Consider the following 12207-nt stretch of genomic DNA (forward strand, 5'->3'; position numbering starts at 1 on the left):
AGCATCCGCAGTTTTGGGTTTCTAAAAAAAGCACCTACTAGTCTTAGTGATAAAGATCATGTAACGTTACTGGCTCGTTATCTGATTCACTAATGTTCTAGTGCGCAATACATAGCGAGCATGTGTTAGTAATGACATCTGATTGCCTTACCAGATTAAACACTTCCCATGAAAATGCGTGAATAGCTGTCTGCCAGCAGAACTGAGCTCATGCAAGTGCCATGCCAGATTTGAACACTCTCAGATCAGAACGCAGATATCCTACACCTCCCATTGGCCTTGTGGTTTGGTTCTATGCTCCCTTCAGCATCTGAATGTTAACCTTGCAACTCGGTTCAATGCACCACTCAAAGGGTACAAACAGAACATGGAGGCACAAGAGATTGTAGATACAGTCTAGTGGGCTGTCTCCTTAGAAACACAGGCTGCTAGTTACACTGTGGAGGCTATTGACATTGACGAGGCATTGATGGGGGGGGGGGGGGGGTCAGGACTATGAAACCCCGGATGCCTGGACACGAGTCAGTCACTCTGGAAGATCACGAGGGAGAGTCCACAACTGTGATTCTAAGCTGTGAATCAACTGAGCTGTGAGTCTGCAATGTACTTGCAATAAATGATTTGTTAGTCCTTAATGACAATACAATGCGTTGTTTGGCAATTTGGTGGCCTGCACTCTGCTTGAAATGCTATTAAATTGAATTTGATAGCCTGCACTCTGCTTGAAATGGAATTTCAAGGAATAGCTGCGAGTGAACTGCCAGCCCACCAGCCCTGAGTGAGTGATCTGCCAGCCCACCAGGCCTGAGTGACTGAGCCGCCAGCCCAAGAATCCATTCGGCCCACACTGTTCATACTAACCCCTGGAAACCAGTCCCTTCGGCCTACAACACCCATACTAGTGCTCCAGAAAGCCCCCCCCCCCCCCACTGGCCACCAATATTGGAATTGGTGGAGAGGTTAAATATTGCATTGGGGGACCGGCCCTCCCGTGTGAACATGGGACCCAACGGGACCCACTTAGTCTATTGGTCTGTTATCATGAGGATTTACTGGACTGGAATCTTGAGCAAAAATACCAAGTGCTGGAGGAACTTGGCAGGTCAGGCAGCATCTGTGGAGGAAAATGGACAGACAAGATTTTGAGTTGGGACCCTTCTTCAGATTGCAAAAACAGAAAATGCTGGAAAGATCTCATAGTATGTGCATTGAACTCAGCATGGGGTATAGGAGGCTGAGATATGGACGCTCTGAAGATGAAGTGAACACTCGTTCTTTTCCCCCCAAGGTAGAGTATTCCAAAATTAGAGGGCATAGGTTTAAAATGAGAGGAGAGAGTTCCAAGAGGGACCTGAGGGGCACCATTTTTACTCAGATGGTAATCCATATCTGGAATGAGCTGCCAGAGGAAGCATCAGAAGTCGATACAATTAAGAATGTTAGAGACCTAACGAGACCTAAAGCCTATTGTCCTGGCAACAGCACAGGTCTTTGATAATATTGGCTGCCTTTTTGAGGCCGCACCTCCTGCAGATCCCTTCGATGGTAGGGTGGTACTGAGTCTCCAAAATAACCGGCTGGAAAAAGATGCCACACCAACTGTGTAATCCTGTGCACATCAGAAAGGATGCTGGAAAATCGCTGATCGCAGAAACAACAGATCACTTGCTTAAGTTTAAGAACGTGTGCAGAATTCTACTCTCAATCAGATTTATAAACTGGAACAGAGGAAAACATATCATCTTAAAGGTTATTAAAGTATTATATTAATTTGCTTACTAGATATATTCTTAATGTATTAATTTACTTCATACATTTACATGTCCTGATATATGCACAATATGTAGGGCACAGATGGTTGGATAGTTACAGTATCAAAACCAACACACAGGAGTAAGTTAAATTTTGACTCCTATATCTTGCGCCCCGAGGTACACGTTTTAGCTTAATAAAGAATTAAATCTTCACATAGTTTATCTAACATTCTTGTAGTATGCCCCAGGAATTTAGTATTTTAGTCATGTAACGGGTAAAAGAGATTCCAATCAAAACAGGAATTATATCATAAAGCTTCCAGTTCTATTTTGACCAGCATCGACTTCTTTCCTATACTTCTATGTTTTTCTAATCCAGACCATCGTGAGAGGAAAGGAAATTGTCTAAATCAGGAACTAAGACGAGGAGGCAACTTATCCAACAGCACAAGGCAACTGTCCTGCCATATCTCTCGGAGTTGATTATTCGGTAAGACCAAACACGTCCTTGCATGCAAGGCTACTGCAGTCAATGAAATACATCATCACAGATTTTGGCGACTGAAATGTGATCACATTCCGCATCTTGCGAGGCTACCTCTGGCAGGTCAGAACCCGCTGTGTAGGTTCAACAACAATAACAGTCGCCATTCACCCGCAACCATTTCCAGACGTTCTTCAATTTCACTTCCACAGCAGAGATTTAACCCAGAGTAAAGTTATCTCAGTACAATAAATTAAAAGTAAATTAAGAAAAAATTAAAAAGTAAAACGCAGCAAAGTGCTCCCAGCGTACAGATCGATGGAAGAAAGTTGAAGAACTAGTGTCATAAGCCAACTTTAACTCCTTATCGCATCTGTAAATATCTCTCTTTAAATCGTTATTTAGTAACTACACATATTGTGTTTACGGGCCTCTTAGCTGCTGCAAGCAAGTAATTCATTGTTCCATTGTCAGTACATTAGTTTAGTTTCATTTTTTATTGTAACACGTACCAAGGTACAGTGAAAAGCTTTTGTTTGTGTGCTAACCAGTCAAAAGAAAATTCTAAACGTGAATACAATCGAGCCATACACAGTGCACAAGGATAAAGGGTAAAGGATACACCACTTAGTGTACAAGATTAAACATTAAAGTTCGATAAAAGTCACACGCCAATTAAACGCTATTAACTCTTCTAGAGTCCTGACTTTGCTGAAACTATTCATGGTTGTACATGGTCAATTTTCCATTTCGTAAAACAATTGCAATTCCCTTTCAGTTTTCATCACTCCCCCTTCACATTGACAGTTTTGAAATTTGGATCACAATGTGGGTTGAAGAATGCTGGGCTGATCACTTTAGTGCCTGCAGTCAACATCAATCATTTTCCAGAATACCAGGTGGAGAGAGGCAAGTCTGAAAGGATTTTATCTCGACCATCGCAGCCGGACCTGCTCCCCAACTACATCACTTTAACACTTTCGCTTTTAATTGAAAACAAAACATCAGTAATGATTGGAATATTAAATATTTAAAATCTTTACCTCTAGTTTGCTGATGTCACCAGCAGTTTCCGAGTTGCAGTCGTTAGACTTCATTGTCGGCCTTTCTGGTTAAGAATCTGTTTTCAAATGACAAAAAATAGATTAGTATAGATCTTTCCCTGCCATATCAGAGAATTAACATAGAACAAATAAACTTACGCCTAAAGATGTAAAATTAACATTGATGAATATTTACCATTTAAAATGGAAGAATAACTTGTTATATTATACACTACTCAGTCACCCCAAAGTTCTTACCACCATGAGGTGGTTCTAAACAGTGGTCGGCATGGTAATGCAGAAAATGTGTCAGGTAATTTGAGTTACAAGCTGCAAGTTTTCAAACACTTTCTTCACTACAGGGCTCACAGTGTGGTAAACCTTCAGATGAAGAATTGATATCTCAAAGAACAAACAGACCAGTCACCGATAATGAAAGGTCTAGATAGTGCGTACGTGGAAAGGATGATACCAGTAATGGGAGAGTCTAGAACCACAGGCCACACCCTCAGAATAATAGGATGTGCCTTCAAAACAGAGAATAGGAGGAATTTTCTTTCGTCAGAGGTTGGTGACTTTGTGGAATTCATTGGCACAGGCGGCTGTGGGGGCCAAGACTTGGATATTTTTAAGGCAGAGGATCAAAGGTTACAGGGAGAAGGCAGGAGAATGGGATAGGGAGGGAGAAATAGATCAGCTATGATTGAGTGGCAGAGTAGACATGATGGACTGAATGGTCAAATTCTGCTCCTATAGTTTATGGTCTTATTACAGTCTCCCCATCTTCAATGGAAATGATAGAGATATTTAAGGAAAGGTCTTACTTGTTGTGTTAATAAATTCATTGATATATTACACTGAACCTGTGAAGCCTGTGGTCTCCACCACTTAGAAGAACAAGGACACTCAGTAAATGGAACCATCCTCACTTCCCAGTCTCACACCATTCCATAATGGACTGTACATTTCCATTTTTGCTTTACGTTAGACTTTAGAGATACAGTGCAAAAACAATAGACAATAGGTGCAGGAGTAGGCCATTCGGCCCTTCGAGCCAGCACCGCCATTCAATGTGATCATAGCTGATCATCCCCAATCAGTACCCCGTTCCTGCCTTCTCCCCATATCCCCTGACTCTGCTATTTTTAAGAGCCCTATCTAGCTCTCTCTTGAAAGCATCCAGAGAACCTGCCTCCACCGCCCTCTGAGGCAGAGAATCCCACAGACTCACCACTCTCTGTGAGAAAAAGTGTTTCCTCGTCTCCGTTCTAAATAGCTTACTCATTCTTAAACTGTGGCCCCTGGTTCTGGACTCCCCCAACATCGGGAACATGTTACCTGCCTCTAAGTGTGTCCAAGCCCTTAACAATCTTATATGTTTCAATGAGATACCCTCTCATCCTACTAAACTCCAGAGTGTACACAAGCCCAGCTGCTCCATTCTCTCAGCATATGAGAGAAAACAGGCCCTTAAGCCCAGCACGTCCATGCCAACAAGCGATCACCCCAGACACAAGCACTATCCTACACACTAGACAGTTTTACTGACTAACTTTACTGAACCTTTTCCCTTCCGCCCACAATAGTTAATATGTAAAAGAATATGGGATTCTGTTTGTAGTTTGTTTGGTTGTTTGTTTGTTTGTCTTTTTGTACAAAGTCCGCGAGCATTGTCACTTTTCATTTCACTGCACATCTCGTATGTGTATGTGACGAATAAACTTGACTTGACTTACAATTTTTACCAAAGCCAATTAACCTACAAACCGGCACATCTTTGGAGTGTGGGAGGAAATCGAAGCACCCTTACAGAAAAAATCCTTACAGTCCACAGGAAGAACGTACAAATTCCTTACAGAGAGCACCCGAGGTCAGGATTGAACCTGTGTCTGTGGCACTGTAAGGCAGCAACTCTACCATTGCACCACTGTGTCGCCTGGAACCACACAGTGAAAAGGTTGTCTGCTCAATCCCAACCTAGTCATGGCCAATCGAAACTTGGCCCAAGATTAGAACATAGAACATAGCTCAACACAGCACAGGAACAGGCCCCGTGGGCCCACAGTGTCTGCACCAAGTGTGATGCCAAGTTAAACTAATCTCCGCTGCCGGCACATGATCCGTATCCCTCCATTCCCTCCATTCCCTGCATTGTTATTTTCCTGTAACTGATCATTTCTAGAAACACAATAAATCTCAAACATGCTTCCGATCCGTTTGAGAATTAAACACGAAATAATGATCGAGAACAAAGAAAACATGCAACAATATCGAGTAACTAATCCTAAAGTGGATAAAGTGGTCGCGCATGACTCAACACAACACCATCCTCAAAGTCTACACCCCAGCTACCAGGCAATGGGCGATGAATGACACATGATCATTTAGCCAAGGAAAATGCAGTAGAGTGCTGGAGGATAGGTTTATTATTGCCATGTGTAAGAGGCAAGGTGTAGAGCTTGTTTAAGAAAGAACTGCAGATGCTGGAAAATCGAAAGTAGACGAAAGTGCTGGAAAAACTCAGCGGGTGCAGCAGCATCTATGGAGCCAAGGAAATAGGCAACGTTTCGGACCAAAACCCAAAGGAAATAGGCAAAGTTTCGGGTCGAAACCCAAAGGGTTTCGGCCCGAAACGTTGCCTATTTCCTTCGCTCCATAGATGCTGCTGCACCCGCTGAGTTTCTCCAGCACTTTTGTCTACCTAAGGTGTAGAGCTTTGTGTTTCATGCTGTCCAATCAATTCAGATGATACGACACATACATACATATCTCTGGAGAAAAGGAATAGGTGACGTTTCAGGTCCGAACCCTTCTTCAGACTGGTTCCAACCCAAAACGTCACCAATTCCTTTTCTCCAGAGATGCTGCCTGACCCGCCGAGTTACTCCAGCATTTTGTGTCTATCTTCGGTATAAACCAGCATCTGTATCCTACACCTAAACCAATAGAATATTGGGGAAGTACATTGGGCAGCGGACACTTTAGCACCCATTTAGTGCTGGCAGTCAAAAGCTAATTTTATTTGAAATTATCTGTGGAGCATTTCACGAGCGCATGAGTGCATTCCGAGATGCAAGTTACATTTCCTTACAGATTGGGGATAGAATCTGTAATCATAGAACATTACAGGAGCCATTGATCAATTAACCTGCTCCTATTCCATTGTTCGTTCAACATATCCATATTTCTCAGTATAAAAATAATTTATAAACAGTTGATAGACACAGAGTACTGGAGTAACTTAGCGGGTCCGCCAGCATCTCTGGAGAAAAAGAAAATGTGACCTTTTTATTATTATTATTATTATTATTACTACTCTTTATTTCAAAAAGAGTAAAAATAAATAAAAAGCAAGTGTGAAACAGCATACAAAAAATAAAAAAATAAAAACAAGAATATTTATAAAATGTCATAAAACAATATCTATAAATAAATGAATCGTACGTGTCCGAAAGGGAGCAGGAAGAAGCCAAACCTTTCGTGTCGGAACCCTTGCTCAAACTATTCTTTTTCTCCAGAGATGCTGCCTGATCCAGAATTACTCCAGCATTTTGTGTCAGAGTTATATAGCATGGAAACAGGCCCTTCGGCCCATCTTGCCCATGCCGACCAAGATGTCCCATCTAGACTAGTCCCACCTGTCTGCATTTGGTCCATATCCCTCTAAACATTTCCTATCCATGTACCTGTACAAATGTTTTGTGAATGTTGTTATAGCACCTACCTCCTCTGGCATCTCAGTCTATATACCCACCACCCTCTGTGTGAAAAGATTGCCCCTCGAGTTCCTGTTAAATCTTTCCCCTCTCACCTTAAACCATTGTCCTCTGGTTCTTGATTAACCTGCTATGGGTAAAAGACACTGCATCAACCCTAACAATTCCCTTCATGATCTGATCCACCTCTTTAAGATCACCCCTTTTCCTCCTGCTCTTCAAGGAATAAAAATTCACAGCGGATGAAAAGTGAACGTATTTATGTACGGGTACTTCATAATACTTGATCGAGGCTTTGTAGACTTAGGTTGCGAGTTATTCTCCGTGCTTCTCCATGGATTATCACCTTATCGTGGTGGAGAAGCTTGTGCGGTCCTGAGATCCTGAGAGCGATGCCGTCTGGAGCTATGCTCCTGGTTGGGCCACCCATGGCGGTAAGGTCGAGGGGGAGGTCTCTGACAAAGAACAATTCAACCAAGACCTCAACGGTGGAACAGGCGGAGGACGATGGCTGGCCTTAGTGGAGCGTCACAACGGCTGGGAAGGCGGATGAAGGCTGCAGCAGAAAAGGGTCTCCGGTCTTCTTGGACTCCATGCCACTGGATCCTGACCCAGATCTGTCAAGGACCGTGGGGTGGCTGTCTGTGCACCAGTCTCCCCACGTTAAACAAAGTCACGCACAGGCGTCCTCCAACCCTGGAGACACCCATGGTCAGCCATGACCGAAAGGGGCCTAAAGAATATTCATTGTGGGATACCCAGCCTCTGATCTGCTCTTGTAGTTATTTACTGCTCCAGTTTGTGGCCAGTGGGTGTTGGTGGTTGGGGACTTCACCTGGTGATGTTGCCGAATGTGAAGGACAATTCATTAGATCTTCTCTAGTTGAAGACAAACATTATCTGATGTCTATCTTCAGTATAATCCAGCATCTACAGTTCATTCCAACACATTTATAAACAGTAGGTAGACAAAAGTGCTGGAAAAACTCAGCGGGTGCGGCAGCATCTATGGAGCCAAAGAAATAGGCAAAGTTGCGGGCCGAATCCCGAAGGGTTTCTGCCCGAAACGTTGCCTATTTCCTTCGCTCCAGAGATGCTGCTGCAACTGCTGAGTTTCTCCAGCACTTTTGTCTACCTTCGATTTTCCAGCATCTGCAGTTCCTTCTTAAGCACTTATAAACAGTGATTCTTTGCTTCATGGCAAAGGAATTCACATTCAAACTATGCATCTCCATGACTTTCTTTCCAAATTCCACTTTATAGAAATATAGAAACATTTATTCTGTGATTATTTTAAACTTGTGGCATCTTATAGACAATAGGTGCAGGAGTAGGTCATTTGGCCCTTCGAGCCAGCACCGCCATTCAATGTGGTCATGGCTGATCATCATCTTATCTGAAAATAATTCACTTTTTTTAAAGTGTTCGTGCCATCATAACCTTGACCTTTACCTATTTTATCCTTTGACCGTTTGATTGCATTTGCAACCATGCTGTCCTGCCAGCCAGCCAGCCAGCACACCACCACTCCGACCCATCACCAGTTTCTCCAAAGACACAAGAAACCACAGATGCCGGAATCTGTCGGAGGAACTCAGTGGGTCAGACAGTATCTGTGGAAGGAATGAACAGGTGACGTTTCAGGTCGGGACCCTTCTTCAGTCTGACCCACTGAGTTATAGAGTGATACAGTGTGGAAACTACACTAGTCCCACTTGCCCATGTTTGGTCCAAATCCCTCCAAACCTGTTCTATCCATGTACCCGTCTGTTTCTTAAACGTTGGAATAGTTCCTCTAGCACTTTGCATTTTGCCATTTTATCCAATCTCTATCTTCTTAAATTTAAGTTTATTTCTTAACATCTTCCACTTCCAATGAAAATCAATCACCTTGAGCTTTAAAGGGCCTGCCTCACTGTACGAGGTAATTCAAGAGCTCTCCCGAGTTTAAAAAAAATCAAACTTGTGATAAGTACGTAGAATGTACATAGCGGGTACGTCGGAGCTTGGGACGTCTCTTATCGGCTCGTAACGCTAACGGAAGGTATTTGGGAAACGCGGTAAGTTCGTGAAGTTTTTTCAACATGTTGAAAAATGTCCACGAGAGCCCCGAGTACCTACGAGCGGCCATTACCGTAATTCTCCGAATTCGAATCAGGGGAAACTCGGGAGAACTCTTGAATTAGCTCGTACAGTGGGACAGCCCCTTAACTGTCTTTCAGATGCTGCCTGATCTGCTGAGTATCTTTTGTTTTTATTTCAGATTTCCTCCAATTATAATTTTGGTTTTGTTTTAAATAATATTTCATCGAGGATTCGTTTTTTTATTTCCTGAAAATTTTCCTTCTATGAATTGATCAACGTAACCCATTTTATTCAATATACTAAACCTGGGAGTATATTATCCATATTTAGAACAGAATCATTTGAGATTATATAAAAACTACACAAATACATAGAGCATGTTGGGATAAGCAGGCATGTTGTAAGATTTTAAAAAAGCAATTCACATGGAATAATTACATTACATGTTTTGCAAACAACGGACAAATATTCCAAAATAATATTTCTGTGAACTGAGTTCCTTAGTTAAATAATAGAGAAAACTATTTATACCAAGTTTGTTCGACTTGATTACATTATGTTCACACACTAGAAATCCTCCAAAACCCAGTCACAGCAAAGCTTTCTATTTGCTCCTTCGGGTCAGCGACTTAAATTAACCCTAATGTCATTCATTTCTTTCAAGACTTAAAACAAAGTCATCACTGGTAAAATGGAGCAGCATTTGTTGAGAAGGAGGTATTCACAAACTTGTTTCTGTGACTCAAATGTAACCAATTTCTTTTGACATTTCCAGAAACTAAAAATTGCTCATCAATTCATCAGTATCTCAACTGCTTAAATACAGTATTCTCCAAGTTTTAACTATTTCTTGAGTTTGGGAAATATATAACTACCAGGAAACTGTCGCAACTTTAGAAGAGATTGAACACAAAGCCATTTTCTTCCCACAACAAATGGTCAACATAGGGTTTTCTTATTGAAAACATGTTACCTGGTTCACAACAGCATTAAGAAAAAGCAACAAAACATGACGAGCCAACTGTGTCCAGCTGTAGTTGGAAGCATACAGATTTAAATTGTTAATTTATTTTAATTCCCTTTAAATAGGTATGTTGCAAAGCCTACCTGAAGCGTCGTTGAAGATCTGCTGCTGAGGGTGTGCGCGATTTTGGCGCCGTTTAGAGGGGGCGGGTTTAAAACGCGATTTTCTCTAAGCTGTTCCAATCGAAAATGTTCAGCCTAGTTAATTATTAACGAAAAATCGCTGGAAGACCCCGTCGCAAAAGCTATTATTAGGTTTAAAGGCCTTGAATAATAGTTATAGTAGTTTAAAAATCAATCTCTAAACCCGCGACCGCCAGCAACCGCAGGGTCTCATAAAGCAAATAGCAGAAGTTAGGTTGTATATTTTTACATTAAAAAGGGCTTCTAAAGATCCCTTTATACTAAGTTTAATATTGCGAGTAGCTCAATTTGGGCCCATTATATCGCGCAGTATTTTTCTCGGCATTTGGGGCACAAATCTACCGCAATGTGAACGTTCTAAACCAGCGCGTTCCACAGGGACCCACTGGAAAGCTGATTTAAATGGGCATTTATTTACAGCAATTAAACACTAAATTCCTTCCATTTGGCCTATAAATTAATGTAAATGAGATTTAAAAATCATGTTTTATTGTGAATTATTTGTGAATATTATTTGGACATTTAGGCTATTTAAAAATGTTAATCATTTATTAAGAAATGGATAGATGTTTAGATCTAGTAATTGAAGTCTGAAATTAGCTACAATTAGGTAACTAACTAATTATATGCTTTAATTTCAGGTCATCCAAGTAAGATTATTTTATATTTGTTTCAGAATGCTTCAATCTATGATAACTGAAAATTTCATTCAGTTCTCTTAATTTTTAAGAAAGTTATGGGCTTTTGACTGTTCACGATCACAGCTTTTTTGTTATGTCCATAGAAAATCAATAGGGAACAAGATGCTCATTTCCCAGTATGAAAATGGCCATAACTTTTTAAATACTTGAGATATGAAAGTGAATTAGGTGTCAAATTAAACTTATTTTAATGCTTTATCTGATGGGATAAATTACAGACTTGATTTTTAAAATCTCAAAATTTTGTAACATTGCTACTTTAAAAGTCGTCCTCCATTTCATTTAAAATAACAAGATGTTTTAAATGTCTGCACAGCAGGTCAAAGCTAACAATAGATCATAAATATTTCAGAATAAGATTAAAACATTAGGCATTATTCTTCTCCAATCAAATCAAATTCAAGTGAACAAACTGATTTCAAAGGGATTTATTTATCATTTGCATTAAAAATATCCAGAGTCAAGAGTGCCTTGTCATTGTGGACATTGTACCTGACCTGTACTGTTCTATGTTCTAATTGTCATCTACCCTTTGGGTTGGAAGATTCCAACCTTCACGTGGTCCGCCCTGTTCCGACGAATGCAATCAACCCGGCGTACACAATCAAATAGATCAAGTTGTCCTACAACTTTAGGCTGTGCACGCCATACACAAGAAGATCTACCATTGATGTGTATCGTAGATCTTTTATCCTCTCTCCAGCTTGTTTACTGAGCCGTGATCTACAGTTGGCTTTCACATTTTAGCACATGGTCGTCTTATCAATTATCATTTCATTATTTTAGTATGCCTGTGTATGAAGGAGGGTCTCGACCCGAAACGTCACCCATTCCTTCTCTCCAGAAATGCTGCCTGTCTCGCTGAGTTATGGGCCTGTCCCACTTAGGCGATTTTTTAGGCAACTACAGGCTACTAGTTTGTCGCCACATGTTCGCCGGGAGTCGTCTCCTCAGTCGCACAAAAAGTCGTAGAGTCTTTCTGGTCAGCGCTAAATTTTCAACATGTTGAACATATTTCGGCGACAGTGGCTTGAACGCCAATGAGCGTAGCTTGACTTCTCCTGACGTAGGTGCTGTCGTAGGTTGTCGCCAGCATGACGTAGGTTGTCGCCGGTTTTTCGGCGACCTGCTACGACTATGACAGTCGCCGGCAGTTGTCTAAAAAATCGGCAAGTGGGTCAGGCCCATAACTCTAGTATTTTGTGTCTATTTTACCATGCCTGATGGACAAACCTCCACAAAGACGTGTCGTTTGGA

General features: G+C 41.4%; 1 protein-coding gene across 3 annotated transcripts in view; it reads right to left on the reverse strand.

Moving 5' to 3' along the window:
- LOC116986138 (DNA (cytosine-5)-methyltransferase 3B-like) overlaps nt 1-12207 on the reverse strand; it is a 104108-nt gene that overhangs the window by 84994 nt on the left and 6907 nt on the right. For all 3 annotated transcript variants that reach the window (XM_033041316.1, XM_033041317.1, XM_033041314.1), the window contains exon 2: nt 3282-3358. In XM_033041316.1, coding sequence (XP_032897207.1) covers nt 3282-3335 — 54 coding nt within the window. In that variant the 5' untranslated portion in view covers nt 3336-3358. The remainder of the gene's footprint in view (nt 1-3281; nt 3359-12207) is intronic.

Source organism: Amblyraja radiata, chromosome 23, assembly GCF_010909765.2.
Source record: "Amblyraja radiata isolate CabotCenter1 chromosome 23, sAmbRad1.1.pri, whole genome shotgun sequence".
Taxonomy (NCBI): Eukaryota; Metazoa; Chordata; class Chondrichthyes; order Rajiformes; family Rajidae; genus Amblyraja; species Amblyraja radiata.